Below are 18,723 nucleotides of genomic sequence, written 5' to 3' on the forward strand. Positions count from 1 at the left end.
CTTACACAAAAGCTGCAATTTTACCTCTAAACTGGTTTAGAAAAAAATGAGTCTGTAATAATGGCAGTGCAGTGTTCTCCCCTGATTCGAATTAAGGAATACTATTTGGTAGTATCATTTACTACTTCTGGGGTGGACTGCACTAGGGTTGGTTTTCAAATATACCCCTCTCCCATGCCAGAGAGCCTGGAAGATCTGCACATGATAGAAGGTAAGAGCAGATCTATAGCTGTCATCCATCTTCACTTCAAATGTATCACATCATATTCCAGGCCACGAGCCTGTGTAACCTGCGTGCAGTGCATCTTTCACAAAACATCAGGTGGGCCCCATGGAGATCCCATATACTTTTCTGTGTAGATACCAGTTGTGGTTGCATTAGACACATCCTCACACCTATGCTTGGTCATTGCATACAGTTTCCAAATTCCATATTATACCAAAATTCAGCAGCAAATTGCCAACAGAAAAAAAAAATAGTGGATTTGGAAAGTGAAGTCAGGATGACTATCAAAGGGTGCACGGTACTAGAGGATAAAGTAGAGGTTCAGGAATTTGGAGAAGAAAAGCAGAAGAAGCATGAAACTTCACGTAGTAGTGTTGCTTCTGCACTAATTGATTGCAGATTAAGTACTTAAATGGAGAAGCAGGGGTGAAATGATGCCTATCTTGAAAAGACTTGGGTGAACTCAGGTGAGATGAAGCAAGGGGAAACAAATTTGGCTGACAGTCATGAATACATGTAATGTCTTATTCTTTGGTTCTTAACATAAGTCTGTAGAGAAGAATCTTCAGAAGAACTCATAGCTCTGGTATGGTCTTCATGATCTCTGAGTCATTTTTGCTATCAGACCATCCAAATTTGGTTTATTGATTTTGTTATTGCTAAGTAGCATTTCAACCTTCTAGGGACACTTTCATAAAATTGAAAAAAATAGGAGAAAGGTTAACAACAAAAACTCAAAACTTAAATTCTATTGGAACAAGAGTTCTTGAGCAGTTCCTATTAACATGAACATTTCCTGATCATTTGCCCATTTGGCCAATAAGAAAGGGTCCATCATCCATAATGTTCATGAAAATTTTATGTCCATTGCTTTATCCCAATTAGCCTCCGTTTTTCTTCCTCTAATGCTTTTCCAGTGCATGTATTAGCTGATTGATCTTTCTCATTTGTTCCAGCTGTGTAAAAGTTCAGACAGAGATCTCTGTTCTTCAGGAGCAAATTAGTCACCTGGATCATGTGATCCATTCTCAGCACCAACATTTGCACAATGTGATTCACCAGGTTTGAGTAATCTATTTCAATATACTAGAAGCAAATCCTTCTCTGAGTGCAGATTACTATGTAGCCAAGTAATCTTCACGCAAGTGGGAGAAGGAGGGACTGAGAAACTTGGGGGAATGGCAGATTTACAGAAGTCCCCCTCAAAAAACTGGGAACAATTGAAAAGGGAACTGGTTGTAACCATTAAACAATTCTTCATTTTGACAGGGATAATTTTGTGTAAATTCTTCCATTTATATGGGCAGCAATCAACTAAAACACTTCAATCCAGATTTTTTTGTTATTATTACTTGTGATTTGAACATGAGCAAATCTATTCATGTACTACAATCTTGTGCATTTAATATTTGAAAGTTATTTTGAAATACACTACATAATGTTATATATACATATTACAATATAGAATTAAGATAATCTAATGTTTAAATAGGTCCTGCTGTGCTCTGTAATATTGTATAACTATCTCATTAATTAACACAGTTATTAACTACATAGCTGTCTCAAATAAATGCTTGAAATGCAGTCATTTGAGAGAAACAGTTATCCAATTAATCATTGAACAAAATATAGAAAAGTAAAGACAGATAAAACTGGGCAGTTTTGAGAATAAAAATCAGAAAAGTTCAAGAAGCAAAAGACAAAAGTTATTTCTCTAATCATATATAAGCAGTTCACTATGAATATTAAAGACTAAAGTAAATGAGGCAGCCAGCAAAATAATAATAATGTTTTATCCTATCCTTTTTTATATCTTAGGAGATATGGATAATAATGCTATACTAGAATGAATTACTGCATTTCTATGTATTTTTCTCAGAAACAAGAACCTCGCCCCTTGCCCAAAGGAGTAACTAAATGAAAATTGTTGGCAGAGATTGTAATATATACCAATTTGATTATAATTGTTTTTTAGAAGGATAGTGTATTGTAGTGGTCAAGGTTTTGACTAGAGTGGGGAACCCCACATGACTTTGGGCCTTTCCCCTTTCCTTTCTATGGGGAAAAAATATGAAAGTATTTTACATAAGCCACCTTGAACTGAGAAGAAAAGGTGGAATGTAAATCTAAATTATTATTATTATTTATTTTGACATGACAAAATAAGATTTAAAAGCAATTAGGTACCAAATTCTTATTTATTCAGTTTATCTGTTGCCTCAGTAGACTCCAGGCAGTGTACAGATATTAATGATAAAAGCAATATATAGTAATGCTGAATAAGTAATGCAGTGCAAGTAAATAATACTTTTAAATATAAAGTTCAAAGATGATTCAAGTTGAAGTCCACTTCCATACTTTAAGGCATTCAACCCAACCTGGTGTGTTTGATATAATTCTGTATAACTCTGGAAATATTCCTTTGATTTTAAATGATGTGATTCTACATCGTTCTTCAAACATTGGTAAGGTTTTTTAATTTGCTCATGAACTTTTCCCAGCTTCAGAAATCCTCAGATGTGTTAACTTTAATTGCGAATAGGCTTTTCTTCTTAAAGCTGCAATAAAAATAAAGTGTAAAGAAATGTAACAGAGTAAAAGACATAGAAATATATATTTGTTCATAATATTGGCAATGTGAAATGTTACTCAGGAGTGCCTTCCGCTGTGAAATAATCCCGTGGATTTTGAAGGCATGGACTTTGGAAATTGCATCTAGCAAGTTTTGTTGCTAACTAACTTCTCCACATTGTTTTAGATTGAGGGACTGAATAATGAACTGAAACATCAGGATGAAAGAATAGAAAGCTTAAAAGAACAGATAGTGGTGCTTCAAGCAAAGGTAAAAAGATGATGATGATGATGATGATGATGGCGATGATTGCAAAACTCAGATCTGTCCTACCCATTACGCTGAATTAGCCCCCTTCCCCCAAAATCTGGACAAGTCAGATCACAGCATTTTTGATAGACTTTCATACATTATTGCGGTCCTTCTGTACTGATCCAATAGAATGTAAGAATGTTGAAAGATCTAAATGAGATGCAGTCATTTGGTTTTGCAGTGTCCTCAATATTAGGAATTTGCAAGATCAGTTTTAGGCATGGCTATCATTATCCCAGGGATGCCTGTGTTGTGCTGGCTACCCATCTTTTTTATTTAGTTGCAATTTTTCAGTATCCTACAAATTGTGCAGACCAATAAAGCCAAGCATCTACCTGTCTGTGTTAATATTTGATGTTCAGATGAAAATAACTTACGTACTCTATTCTCCTCTGAATTTCTAGAACAAAGAACTGAAGGATCAAGTGAAACTCTACAAATCAAAGCCCAAAGTCTCCAAAGCTGTTTCTACAAAGTAAGTCCCTTCTTTCCTTTTATGGTAGTTTAGCAACGACATCTTTAGAAATGCTAAGTTAAATCCTTTGGTTTGAATGATTAAACTGCAGTGTACATGGACTTCTTTCCTTCCTCCCAACCCTACCAAAAATGTCTGGAAATTTCTACATTTTTAAAGGGATGCACTATAATGAAAACCACCGAAAACTTTCCCCCTGGAAATGTTTCAATTTGGTGTCCACTAAAACAGTGGGAAACTGCTTAGAGTAGTCTCCTTCCATGTGGTCCACTTCAGGTGTATTGGGACTGCAACTCCCAAAATTCCCATCTGATTGGGAATTTTGGAGGTTGTAACCCCATCTGAAGGGGTTTAGATTAGGAAAGGCTGGCTGAGAGTCTAACTAGACATTTGGAATGCAGTAACCATTTTTGTCTATGATCCTAAACTTGGTTACTGAATTAACTCATCTTCTGGTTTACACAATATATTGAATGACAAGCTAATCAACCTATATGGGTTCCCACAACACATGAAAGCATGTAAATCCTAACTGAGGTTAAAACTATCCAAGTTTAGCATAGCGTAGGAATGAAGCCACCCTGACCTGACCTGGTTAAGTTTGTTGGGTGACTGCAGCCAATGTACAAGCTGAACTTTCTGTGCTGTGTGTTGACTCACTATGGAAAGTCACATGAGTTGGGTTAGATAATGGAAGTTGTTGTCAGGATATATAGTTCAGTATGTGTTCCTACCATCTGGCAAGATTTTTGCTCTGTGAATCAACCAAAAGACTAAACTTCTGGACTGTGCAAAGACTCACCAGAAGGTGGGGCCAAAGTATGCACTAAGCACATCATAGTTAGCGATATGAGTTTGCCCTGGGGAAACTTTTCCAGCACTTGGTCACTACAATCATTAAAGGAATTCGCTCACAGAACCCAATTGCAGGGAATTCTGCTATTTCAAATGCGGGTATTCTGCAATCTTCAGCTAATTCAAGCATTCAGTCAAACCATAGTCTCTGCTAAGCATATTGGAAAATGAACCTCATGGTTTGAGTTTTCTAAAATGTTGTGTGTCTATTTTAATTTCCAGCTTCAAAAAAGACTGGAAACAATTTCTAAAAGTTGAATTCCCTTTTCAACCTGCCACCTTCCAACTGAATATTATTAAAGCTTGTTTTTCCATAAAGTACACCAAATTTGCTTTGTATATAGTAACAGCTGCCTTTCATTGAAGAGCATGTACAATTCTTTCTGTAAAATTAATAAAGTTGTGGGAGTGTGCTTTGGTGTTTAAAATAATTTTCTGTTTGAAAAACAAATCCAATACAGAATTTAATCTCACATGGAACCATTTTTGGACTATAATTATTCTCAAACGCCATCATGGGTTTGCACAAAATTTGGGTTTTTCATAAAGTTTTAACATTTAACTCTTGGATGACTTGTTAAACAAGGGCCTTTTTTTTTTCAATTGACCAGATAAGACCATAGTTTTTCACTTTGATTGATTTTGTGCTGATTACTGCCATTAATATTAACTTATTAACTGCTTATTAACTTAAATTTAACAATGATCTGTAGCTTTAAAATGATATGTTATCCAGATACCTAGAACTAAATTGATATTACTCTGAAGAGTTGAGCTCAGTTTATTTGATTTTTGATGCTTGTAAATCATGTATCTATTTACTTAGTACTTTTTGTACTTTTTTCTTTCTTGCTTCTTTTCTGATTCTGTTTCTCTTTTTTCCTTCTAAACTGTTCAGTAAAAATATTTATTTTTCAAAAAGGTGAGTTGGAGTCACATGTTGTGCTAAACCATAATCTTTGTTTGGTTGTGTTTTTGGGGGGTTGATATGTTGTGTGAACCCAGTCAATTGTTATTTATTTGTTTATTCAGTGAACCATGGTTAAATATACCATAGTTTAGTGTAATGTGTGAATTTAGTTATTGAGTGAAAATGATAGTTAACAAGTTGAATCTATATAAGATGACTTAATCTTCAGACCTGTTTTATTGCTGAACTGAAAAAAAATCACTAACAAAAGTAAAAATATGGAGTAGCAGAACATGTAATAACTTCTAAGAGATTTTTGCCATGTAGGCTGGTTCACCTTCCACTTTTTAAAAGATAATCTTCAAATTATTACAGACTTTATTTAGATCAAGAGGCAGATAATGTTATTGTGCTTCCTGGTAAATCTTTATGAAGCATGTAATCTAAATACTGTTGACAATGTGTCAACTGAATCAGACGACTGCTGATCTAACACGATTCTTAGGATGTTTGAAATAACTCTTTCCTCCAGATTCTTTGAATAATGTCATACAGGATTAATTTCCACAAGCTAAATTAAATTTTTCAGAATGGTACCTTGCTCAATTATCCGTTTCTCCATCTTGTTCCAGGATTGATGGAAACTTGCCATACACCATGATATCCAGACTACGCAAGTGACGTATTCCTAGTGTCTGAACCTTCCTCAGATCCATCACAAGGATTGTTATTTCTTTCCAGAATAAATTTTCTATGCATTTCCATTGGATTTACTTGCACAGGGAACTCTGGCATCACCTAACAATTTTAATCATTTAAATTAATGTATGGAATCCCAAGATGGTCTTCTGATGGAAGAAGTAAATTCAGATGCGATGAAGGACATCCAAGAGACTGGGACATATGGAGGGACAGATTCCATTTTTATTCATTTACAGGCACATTATAGAAGCATTGTAGTTATTCCTACCAGTGTTGGAAATGCATTGGCTTCAGAACTCATTAATCCATAAGGACAAATTTCCACCAGCAAGTTTTATTCGTGTATCTGAATCTACACTGAAGAATATTGGATTATGGAGGATTATGGAGGACCAGTGTAGCTGGATTTGAATTCAGATACACTCAGTTATATGATATGGAACTAAATATGGGATACTAACTGATCCACAACTGACTAAAACTAATTTCATGAGAATTCTCTCTGATTTTGGATCCCAGGAAAGAGGGAAGGAAGATGAATGTGCCTTTGTGTGGAGACAGCAGCAATCGAATAAGAAAATGCTCTCAACACACCAAATTGCAGTTCTTAGTATTATATTCTATGGAGAATCATTAAGTAAAGTGACCTTAGAAAACTTTGAACAGAGTTTACTGCTTACTGCATTCCTACCACTTCAGTGTTTTAGGATGTGGCAAACAAATTACAGTGTTGTTGTGAAAAGTGAGAGTTTTACAAATGGTGTTTCTGAAGAAAATAAAATACCTCTGGGAAGCGCAGCTCAGCACAGAGAACACGGTCCTAAAGCCATCGCTATGTCATGATTAAAAATCAGTAAAATTAACTGTTCACTGCAGAACTCTTCTGTGCAGGTTCATCAGGCAGTTTGCCTGAGGCAAGAACGTAGGAATATATATATTTTAATTATACCGCTATAAAAACAGATTGTACATTTCGCAAAGCCCTGTTTTAGGACAGAGCAAGAACATGTTTTCCCATAAGTGCATATGAAGAATAAATGTATTTATTTATCTATAATTGTTATTATTGCACCCTTCAATTGTATTTCAAGAGCAGCTTGCCAAGACAGTAAAAATTTAATGACAAAATGGATTATCTAAAAGCCATGAATTCAAGAAAGCTGGGTAATATAGATGAGAAAGGTGTCTAAAAATCTCAAGGAGTCTTTGCTTGTGGCCGATATGATAATAAAAGGTAAGGTGGATTGTTCCTCGGTCTCCAGCAGGATTTCTGCTTAAATCTGGCTGGATCATCTTTGCATTGTAGCAAAATAAATACCCATTCATTTCTAAATCCCAACTGTAAATCTATTGTTTCTTCATTCACCCTTTCAGAACATGGTCCTCTGAGCATACCTGACAGAACATAACTTCCTCCTTACTAACACAAAGGGAAAAGGGCAGTTCCAGTACCGGCAAACTGGTGCTAGTGCTTTTCTTGTGCCATGAGGGAAGGGAAAGAAGAGAAAGGTGATGAGGCAAGAATGTTGGCCGTTGGGTCAGTTAGTGGAAGAGAGAAAGAAACAGGTTGAGCCTCTGCTTTGGGGAGAGATGCAGACCAAAATTGAGAGGAACATGCTGAATTTAAGAGTTTGTGTTCCTGGAGAGTGGGGATCTAACCTGAGTTCTTTGGAACAGAAAGAATTTGGGGAAACGATAAGGGGAGAGGTGAAAGCCTAGCACATAATTACTTACTTTCAGAGGGGTAGTCAAGAAGGCAAAGTCTCCTAAGATTAGCAGTTTCCCAAAGAAAGCAGATGTAGTAGATCAGGATTTACATAGAAGAAACTCCAACCATTCTAGCTTCATGTCCCTTGCAGTCAATAGGATATGCAGTACTGAGAGTCAGTGTAATTGAAGTCATACTTCCAACACTCCTCCTGTCTGGCTGATGCACCCACAACTGCCATAATCTTTCTATGTCAATCATTGAGCATCTGCCCTCGTTTCTTCAGATGAGCAGTGTCTGAGTGACTCTTTTTTGAGTATCTTGCACAGAGACATACTCTATGTGCGGTCCTGAATGTAATATCCTTTGGGGAAAATTCTAAAAGAATTTAGAATCTAAAAGATTCTAAAAGAATCCAAGCCTGGAAAAAATGCAGACTAATGCCTGATGACCTCCATTTCATGTACAATATCATGAACAGGTTAGGCCAGACCACAGGCCTCCCAATCATTTTTTTTTGGATATTTTTACAGCATGTTGTGAGTGCTCTTCTATAGGTTGTGTGCATATAATATGAATCACAAACAACAGCAAAGTTACTGCAGTTGCTCCCTGTCCTTTCTCTTCACTCTTATTAGTTGCATTCACAGGTTTAACCCCCATCACTAGATTTGCACGATATATTTAACCATACAATAAGCTAACCAAATAGGTTGAGTTCATACAACATACTAAACTACCAAAAGAAACCCTAACCAAAGTTAGAATTAACCAAACTTATGTTGCATGAATGCAGGTCTTTGGGGTGTTAAATGATCAAGTGAAGAGTGTGGTGTAAACACAGGCACTTATCGAGCCCAACTTTCCTTTGTCCTGTTTGCAATTAACCCCACCAGAGTTACTTTTAGGCCCCAACAGTCCCATTCGTTTGGGAATAACATAGTTCCTCCCAATAACTGTGTCACCCAAAGAACTGATCAGGAAGTTAACTGACTCCTTGTGAATATGGATCTGCTCTGGGCCCTCTGTCTCTGCAGCTATTTCAGTTGTACAGACACTGCCACATGGTTGCATAGAAGAGGTTGAAAAGGGGGCAGAAATGAATGGGTGTGGTTGCTTCCTCCCACAACCTCCATTCTGTTCATGATGGCACTCACCTCTATTGCATCACACAGGCTTGTTTGTTCTGGAGAGAGGAAAAAAAGGGGAATTGCAAAAGAGATAAAATATTCCCAATGGGCTTGGTATCAGCTGAGAAGATCAAAATAAATGGTCATGGGGTGAATGGCTGAATCAGCCAGGTTTTTTTTTTTGGTACCTTCAAGTCAGTCAAGTCAGGCTTGACTCCTGGCAACTGCCTGTAGTTTTCTTGGCAAGATTTCAGAAGTGGTTTGCCATTGCCTCCTTTCTAAGGCTGAGAGAGGGACTGGCTCAAGGTCACCCAGCTGGCTTTGTGCCCAAGGCAGGACTAGAACTCAGTCTCCTGCTTTCTAGCCTGATGCCTTAACCTTAACCACTACACCAAACTGGCTCTTTTATGGTCAAGTAATACAGTAATACATAAGAAAACTCTTTTCTGTTTGAGGTAGCAGATGCTTCCAATTTCCACTCTTCAAAAATTCCAGAAATTGGTATACATTTCATAATTCATGCTTGCAGTTTAGTCCTGTGTGTTGTAATGACCTTACAAGACAGTAAAGAAGGTCAGATACCTACAGACTGTTTTTCAGATCAATTGTCAATGGTTGGCCAAGTGTGCAAGCAGACTTTCAACAGATGCAACTTCCCAAACTATTTGATAGAAATGGTCCTGAGGAGTGCATGGGTGAGGTGTTTTATGAGTGAGGGAGCTTTCTCAAAACCTACCTCCTCTAGTAAAGGATATGACAGAAATTGAGTCCCATCCATCCACAATCGGTACCTATGGAGCAAGTGATTTCTGCCTGATGTGTATTGATGTCGTTCATTCTATTCCAATTATGAACAGAAAGTGTCCAGAAAATATTTTAAACGTATTTGTAAAATTTCTGGCTATATTTCTGGCTGAGAAAAACCTGCGTTATATTAAGACACTGTTTCTCCTGCAAATGGATAGTGCTTTCATAATGTAGAAGATGTGATATTTCAATGTTATCCCACTGGCACCTCCATATACTTCCAATCTGAAATCTAACGTATTTTCCAACTTGTGCACCTTTCAAATATCCCCAAGTGCTTAAAAAAAACAAAAATACTAGAAAGAGGATGCAAATGTTCCAAATTTTAAATAAATGTTGATCATTTGAAACTCGGGCATTTTTACCATTATTAAAGACCGAAGGACAACTCTCCTATATCTTTGTACATGATTTATTCAGTACTGCCAGTGTGACAGTTGTTGAGCTATTCCTAGGGATTACTCCTACAGCAAAATTGTAACATTAGATAATGCCAGTGGCTTGCCACTTACTGAAGCTGCATTTGGAAAATAAGGAAGTCAACAGTAAAAAACAGACTGGAGTTAGGGAAGCTATTGATTTACTAGGTTTATGTCCTGCTTTTCCTGCAGATGTTCAAGATGGCATGCCTGCTGCTCCTGCCTTCCATGTTTCCCTTGAACTCTAAGTTGAGAAAATTCATACATGTAGGTATGTACTTATGTGTAAGATCATATCCTGTCTTTCATCCAGTTGCTCATGGAGACACACACCACACACTTTTGTTTTGCAAGGTCCTACTTCAAAACCAGCCTTGGACCATTATTAAAGTCTACCCTCAAATGGAGGGTAGGATTTTTAATTCCTGAGGTCCTTGGGGTTCTCTGAGCTTGGTGATTTCCTTGCAAACATTTCGTAATCCAAGTAGGTAACATCTAGGTAATCATCTAGCACTGAAGATGTTACCTAGCCGGGTAATGAAACATTTGCAAGAAAACCACCAAGCTCAGAGAATCCCAAGGACTCCTCAGTTCAACCCTGAGCTACATATATTCTCTTCTATTAATTCCATATTGTTTCTTCACAGATGGGTATGAAGGAAGTCCCTGGCAAAGGAAAGAAGGCCTTATTCTCACTCTAGAAGAAGCCACCTGCTGCCATTCTCCTACTTACCTGGCAGCTGTTCTATCAGGCTTCCTGAACTTTTCCCCAGATACACTTGTTAAGATCTGTAGCCATCCTTTCCTTGTTCCCTTGGTTATTCATTCAGTACAGTTGTTAAATAATTGGAAAATAGATTAATCTAGACCAGTGTTACTCAACCTTGGCAAATTTAACCTGAATTGGCTTAACTCCCAGAATTGAAGAAACCACCCATGCTGGCTGGGGAATTCTGGGAGTTGAAGCCCATGCAGTTTAAAGTTGTCAAGGTTGAGAAACACTGATCTAGATATTGCTCAGTTCAATCATGAAACCAAAATAACATCATAAAATAATACAAGCCAATGCAACTAAAACTAAAGTGATATACAGTGCTGATACAAACCCATAAAATGACCATGTCTTTCTGGCCACCTGGTTTGGGACAGGTACTAGATTATATTGTTGATATGTCCAAGCAGTTCCAGCAGTCTTATTTGGTGAAAGAACAGGATAAAAATGTATAAATAATTTAAGGGTGAAATAAAACCCAGTTCCTGCAGGGGATGGTTATAATCTCCCCCAAATGACCCCCAGCCTTTGGTTCACAGTGGCTGGTAATTCAAGGAATTGCATTCTTAATACCTGGAGGACATGAGGTTGGTATTTAAAAAAAAAAAAATACTGGGACTATGGTGACTTCATAGCCTTCATCCTTTTTCTGGCTAGCTGAGTTCCTACATTGAAACCATGGTTTCTTAAGCCATTTTTGAAAATGTCACAATTAGCAGAATTCCTACATGGTTAACAAACTACAGTGAATGAGTGCATATCGCACGCAAAGCCAGAATCAAGTAAGACACATTATGACTTAGTGTGATATCTGCAGTGTATCCCTTTCACCCTTCTCAGACCCAACACACATTAGATCATGTTTGCTCTTCAAAACAACAATCAACTACTGCTTTAAAAATGTATTGTTTTTAATTTCAAAAGAACAGTGCAGAAATGAAACGACAGAATTACATTCCTTAGCCATATTGTATAAACCCAGACACCAATGGATAAAATCTGACTGTATGTATGTATATGTGTGCATTCACACACACGCTCACACATATAAATACATATATATGTATATATCATTGAAAAGCCACAGCATATGACTGACGCTGCTATGCTGGCAGTGAGATATAATTCAAACACCTAGGTCAGAATGCAAATCTTTAACTTGTACAGAACCGTCTCAAAGACCAACAGAAAACATGCTCTGAGTTATCTAATTTAAGAGCACACTAAAAGCAAAACAAAGCCAAAAAAAAGAGGAAGAGGAAACAGCAGCAGCAGCAACTGATCCATTAGGAGGCTCTTAGTGTTGAATCAAAGTCTGAAAAGAATAATTTCAATAAATATATTCGGGGAAATACATAAGGTACCTTGAATTATACAGCTATATACACTGAACATTCCACTGTGGGGTGGAGAAATGGCAGTTCGAGAAGAGTAGAGCTTCTTGAGTTGATTTAAACAGTTGGGGTGAAATCAAGTTCAGAAAAGCTCCAGGCAGGTCCTTTTTAAGTAGAAGTTGAAGATGGGTCTACGTTTCTTAAGAACTACCCCCTACAGACCTTGTGCTAAATGGCATGAGATGAGGAGAGCTGTTGTAAATACAGCACAACTAAAAACTTAAGGACAGACAACACACACAGACTGCAGGACTTCACCCCTTCTGAGAGTTTGATTGCAATGGTGCTTCTGTCATAACTTGCTTTTCTCCCCTTTCTTAATCCCCTTCTGTAACAGCCATAAACACGTGATTCGGATTATGCTTTACTTTGACTTTTAGAAGAGCTGCCATCATAAGCACTTATTTTAGAGAATAAGGATCTTTGAGGAAATTAAAGGGAGTTCCTTACAAGTCTTGAGGATGTTGCTGGAGGAGAGCCATATTAATCTACGGTAGCCAGACTCCTCCTGATGGTTACTAACCTTGAGCTTCAAGAGGAGCTCTAAAGCTGACCATGAGGGACCTTGCCCAATTCTGCCTCAGTTGGAATGGAGAGGGAGCTAAAAAACCAACAGCGCTGAATTGTTTCAGTGGTCACTTCATTTAATACCAGACAACAGAATACTTACTGTATTGGGGAAGCTAGATTTTCATAACAAAACAGCAGCTAAATTGTTAGTTTGAATACTTTGTAGATCTTTGTAGAACACGTTGTTGAAAGGCTGCTGAGCAAGTACAGAAAACACACTTTCAGTTATGGGACAACCTTCTCTGAAATATATATTGATTTATCCCATATACAGTCATTATTAGGTACATCATATGCATTTCATTAGCCAACGACTTTCGCTCTTCAGAGGCTTTAACAAAGCAATCAAAGCTCCTTTCATCAAAGTCAAGTTTGAGCTGCTGCAGTGTAATGCAAACGCAAACCAGATTGTTGTCAATAAAAGCAGGAAAAAAATGTCTACACAGAACTAACAACTCTCAAGTTTTTTTTCCTCAACTATTATATATGGTTTATGAAACCATGGTTGGCTTGGGTGTGCTTTCACTATCTTAGACAAGCACCTCAGAAGCACACTTGGCAAGTGAGGCTGGTCATTACTTCTGAGTACTTTTGAGTAATAGAGTGGATATGAGCAGTGAACAGCCATGGGTCTATTAATCATAGATATACCTCCAATGTTTTGATTCAAATATTCATGAAACCATGTCAGGAGAAGAGAGAATCTCTATTACCATATCTTAACAGATCAAAAGGAAGACTGGAAATATTATCTTAACTTATTGTCATTACAATTATTCATCAATGAATTGCAGATGAACTTTAATCAAATATTGAATTATATGTAGAATTATTGTGATGAGAAACCAATTATGAACTATAATGGCAACATGTCCTACATCAATATATTTGATGTCAACCGTACATATCCTGGTCTCCTTGGCGAGATAGGATCACAAGAGATAATGAAAGATTTTTTTGATGTGATATGGAATTTATATTCTATTTATATTGAAAAAGCAAGATGGACTTCAGTATTGCCATCATGGCAACCTTCCAGTTGCATCAAACAGATTTCATAAGGTATTAGTAAGGTAATATAGTGCCAATCTGGGAATTTGAATCACGTGTTCATGTGGGTTAACATTGTGATCATGAATGTTCCCCATAAACATCTAAATTTTATGCATGCAGGAGCTTAGGTGTGCATAATGACAGCTACAACACCAACAGCTATTTTGCCGTGTTTAATGTCAGGAAATTTTCTGTGTACACAATATAAAAGTTTAACATGCATGCATAACACATTCGCTCATGTTGGTATTATGCTGAGATAGAGGCAAGGGCAGATCTTGCAGGAATGCTGGTGGGTATCCCAGCATGTGATTGCAACAAATGACGCCCAAGAATAATTGTGCCTTTAGGATGACTTCAAGTTCTTAAAGTTGCTACTCCAGATAGTAAGCAACCAAATGTGTATGGTAGTCCTAGACATTTGCATACTACTGGAATATGAGTATACTAGTCCCTCCAGATTGGTTCTACGGTGCCAGAAGATCCAAAACTCTCAAGCTAGATGCTAGAAGATTTCTGAATGGCAACTTTCAATAAGTCAGCTGGGATTCCTCATTAAGGTCAGCCATATGCCCAAATTTTGCAGCAGATAATCCCATGGTTTACCGCTATGCAACAGAGAGCACTGAGCAGGTAGCAACAGCTGGGAATATTGAGGATACGTTGTTCCAATATCCTCTTCCACTAGAAAGCTAAAAGATGTTTGATATAAAAGAGCAGAATTGCAGAAAAAGGAGATGAAATATTCCTCACAGTGCAGGGCCATATAGAAGAGAAGATACTCTTTAATGCATAAAGAATCTGTTATTCTTTTACACTTAGTTAAGTGTATCCCCCAGCCCTTGATTTCAAGCAAAGCATTCTGAATCCAAGCGAATATGTTCCAGGTTTCATAGACAAAAACATTAGTATTTCCCAATATAAGTGCTGAGCAATCAAGCATTAGCAAAAGTGAAGACACTTCTGGGATCTAGTAATTGCCTTTTTCTGAAAACCAGTTCTACAGACTTACAAAAAGCAGTAAATATTTAAAACTGTACTGAAGGTATCACAGTACTGGAATAAAAATGAAAAATAAGATATCCCTGTGAATTTATCCCTCTACATTATTTCTCTTTCTGAGAAATGTGCTCACACTTTGCAACCAGAAATATATTTTTAATAACTGAGAGACTGATGAAGAGCATCGTGATAAATATTATAAACAACTGTTTTGCTTTGGATTGATAGTGATGAAGAACCTGGTAAAATCAATTCTCTAATTCAGAAAATGGTGGCAGGGGATTGCAGACGATTTTGGAATGGCTGGGTTGCGAAAGACAACAGGCCTAACTACAGCACTTCTGGGACAAGACATGTTGCTCTGATGACTTCACCAGCAGACCTTTTAGTCCAAAATGGCAACTCAGAGAAATGGTGCATAGTAGAAAAACAATGTCTGATTTTTTTTTTTAAAGACACACATTTGGTTCATCATCATCACCATCGTCCTATTGTGTTTGGCTCTAAAGTATATATATCCTTCACTAACAGTATTTCTACTGTAACAAAATCATTACTGGAACTTCCTCTTCTCCATTCCTAAGTGATCGAAAAAACAGACATACATTATATATGTAATCAGGACGTTGCTTTGAACATCTAATTTTCCAAATCAACATTCAACATAGTTTCATGTTTAGGAAGTGCCCTGCATGTAAAATAAAAGCAAAAATAATCTTGTGTGTATGTGTGTCCTGGAGGACATTAATTAGAAATGTTAACTGTATCCACATAGAACTTAATAAATACATAGTCTCTTAATGAAAGGGGATTCCATTGAAATATCATTCTCAGAGTCACCAGTGAAAGAGCACCCACAGTTCTCTTGGCCAAGTATTTCAAGGCAGATAGTACTTTTCAGCTTTGAGCAAATACTTTCTCATGGTTTACATCTGGTCCTTTCCAACACTGTACTACACTGTATGGACATCTTCTCTCTCTAGTCCACATACCTCCAATCCCACCTGATTAAATTGCAGTTTTAATCAGATCTCACCTTATGAGAATAGTCAGCTGAATGTAACAACAGTGACTTTTTGGTTTTCAAAAACAGAGATGTTTATAACGAGCTGCACAATATATTCTTTGGGTTTTTTTTCATCACCTGTTTAGCAAATGCACAACGTCCATCACAACAGAAGGCAAAGAGATGAGAAGTGTTGGCACAGGCCTACAAAGACAACCCCTTGTTTTATTGTAAAGGTAGCTCCTAACATTTCAATTATCCTCTCCCCAAAGCAAATATTTTCTGTATTTACTCGCCTACTGTATTGAGAAGACGAGAGCCTCTGGATTTTCTATGAAGATGGGTAACATCTGTTCAAATGCAGAAGCATGATTTATCAGCATTGAAAAAAAATCAGGCTTCCTTAAGACAAGAACAGCAGTCTCAGGTGGCCCACTGGAGTTCCAGGCTGAATTTAGCAATTGGTCATTCTGTTATTTTCTGATTAGATGATTTCTCATTCCTTTTCTTCAACCTGAATGGCCAAGTCAACAAGCACATTTCTTCTCGTCAGATTTTGATGACACCAGTTTTCCTGAACTTCCCCCATTGGCTGTGTCAGAGATCTGAGACTTGTCAACACACTGTTCCATTCGTTTCATTATTAAGTCCAAGAGTGTCTCCACGGCTTTGTCCACATTTTGGCCAGTAGCTGCACTTGTTTCAAAGTATGGAATGCTAAAACAAGAAAACATAAAAAAGTATTGTAAGATATTTCAAGATAGAACACTTATAACAATAACTTACTGCTTTTCCTTCAAAGATCACCTTACATTCAGTACTCAAAGGGTCTTGTCTCAAAGCAGAATGGCTTGGCTTCAGCAGTAAGAATACTGAGTCACTTTCTGAAAGGCCATCAAGCCTACTGGCCCCTCTCATGAAAAGAAATTCCTATTAACATTAGCACTTATCCATTAAGGAACTGCTTTAAGAATCACTGATGCCAATAATGGGGAAAAAAATCAACATTTTGCTTGGTTCTCTTCCTCTGAGACCAACTGTCTTAAACATTTCATTGTGTCCTACCCCATCTTTGACATGACTCAAATGGCCGTACAGATTTCTCCTGAGTTAGCTGAGAGGACAACAAATTTGTTTGCCTTACCTGTATTTGTCTGCAAGCTCTTTTGCTTCTCTTTCATTGACCTCCCTCTGATCTGATAGGTCAGCTTTATTTCCAATTAATACTATGTCAGGGTTCTCGCAATAAGCATTTGCTTGCAACTGACCTAAAGAAAATGTAGAAACTTGGTAAGGAGTCTGGAAATGTTATGTGGAAATAGAGGAGCAGAAATTCTATTTCATCCCAGTCTTCCCTAACCTGGTATCTTCCAGTTGTGCTGCTCAACCTGGCTGGGAAAGGCTGGTAGATGAAATATGGGCAAATTCACTACCTATTTTTACATCAAAAAATAAATTACGTATGACAGAAACAGGATGGTTAGGTATCTTTTTGCCCAGAATACACTGTACCATCCAATCAATAAATCAAATTAACATCAGTATTTCTAAAAATGCCAACAAGCATTGCTTTCCTTCTCTCTGTCACAGCTGCAACAAAAATAATAATTCACATATAGGTAATATATTTCAAGCAGTTCATCTACATTGTTTCGGTAACATTTAAAATAGCCTACAGTGGGGCAAAAAAGTATTTAGTCAGCCACCAATTGTGCAAGTTCTCCCACTTAAAAAGATGAGAGAGGCCTGTAATTTTCATCATAGGTATACCTCAACTATGAGAGACAAAATGGGGGGAAAAAATCCAGAAAATCACATTGTCTGATTTGTAAAGAATTTATTTGCAAATCATGGTGGAAAATAAGTATTTGGTCAGTATCAAAAGTTCATCTCAATACTTTGTTATATATCCTTTGTTGGCAATGACAGAGGTCAAACATTTTCTGTAAGTCTTCACAAGGTTTTCACACACTGTTGCTGGTATTTTGGCCTATTCCTCCATGCAGATCTCCTCTAGAGCAGTGATGTTTTGGGGCTGTCACTGGGCAACACGGACTTTCAACTCCCTCCAAAGGTTTTCCATAGGGTTGAGATCTGGAGACTGGCTAGGCCACTCCAGGACCTTGAAATGCTTCTTACGAAGCCACTCCTTCATTGCCCGGGCAGTGTGTTTGGGATCATTGTCATGCTGAAAGACCCAGCCACGTTTCATCTTCAATGCCCTTGCTGATGGAAGGAGGTGTTCACTCCAAATCTCACGATACATGGCCCCATTCATTCTTTCCTTTACACGGATCAGTCGTCCTGGTCCCTTTGCAGAAAAACAGCCCCAAAGCATGATGTTTCCACCCCCATGCTTCACAGTAGGTATGGTGTTCTTTGGATGCAACTCAGCATTCTCTCTCCTCCAAACATGACGAGTTGAGTTTAGACCAAAACATTCTACTTTGGTTTCATCTGACCATATGACATTCTCCCAATCCTCTTCTGGATCATCCAAATGCTCTCTAGCAAACTTCAGATGGGCCCGGACATGCACTGACTTAAGCAGGGGGACACGTCTGGCACTGCAGGATTTGAGTCCCTGGCGGCATAGTGTGTTACTGATGGTAGCCTTTGTTACTTTGGTCCCAGCTCTCTGCAGGTCATTCACTAGGTCCCCTGTGTGGTTCTGGGATTTTTGCTCACCGTTTTTGTGATCATTTTGACCCCACGGGGTGAGATCTTGCATGGAGCCCCAGATCGAGGGAGATTATCAGTGGTCTTGTATGTCTTCCATTTTCTAATTATTGCTCCCACAGTTGATTTCT

General features: G+C 37.7%; 2 protein-coding genes across 2 annotated transcripts in view; one reads left to right on the plus strand and one right to left on the minus strand.

Moving 5' to 3' along the window:
- The window catches only part of CCDC68 (coiled-coil domain containing 68), a 35,126-nt gene extending 27,741 nt beyond the window's left edge, over positions 1-7,385 (plus strand). Inside the window, exons 8-11 of the mRNA XM_088152705.1 lie at positions 1,183-1,288; positions 2,985-3,068; positions 3,515-3,585; positions 5,983-7,385. Coding sequence (XP_088008831.1) covers positions 1,183-1,288; positions 2,985-3,068; positions 3,515-3,585; positions 5,983-6,031 — 310 coding nt within the window. The 3' untranslated portion in view covers positions 6,032-7,385. The remainder of the gene's footprint in view (positions 1-1,182; positions 1,289-2,984; positions 3,069-3,514; positions 3,586-5,982) is intronic.
- A 4,380-nt stretch (positions 7,386-11,765) lies between these two features.
- Positions 11,766-18,723, minus strand: part of RAB27B (RAB27B, member RAS oncogene family) — a 37,862-nt gene continuing 30,904 nt past the window's right edge. Inside the window, exons 5-6 of the mRNA XM_088152708.1 lie at positions 17,058-17,181; positions 11,766-16,630 (exon numbers count right to left, since the gene is read on the minus strand). Coding sequence (XP_088008834.1) covers positions 16,441-16,630; positions 17,058-17,181 — 314 coding nt within the window. The 3' untranslated portion in view covers positions 11,766-16,440. The remainder of the gene's footprint in view (positions 16,631-17,057; positions 17,182-18,723) is intronic.

Source organism: Python bivittatus, unplaced genomic scaffold (genome assembly GCF_059951505.1).
Source record: "Python bivittatus isolate LINGU-HERP-01145 unplaced genomic scaffold, Pbiv_v1 ctg000570_np1212, whole genome shotgun sequence".
In the NCBI taxonomy this organism is placed as follows: domain Eukaryota; kingdom Metazoa; phylum Chordata; class Lepidosauria; order Squamata; family Pythonidae; genus Python; species Python bivittatus.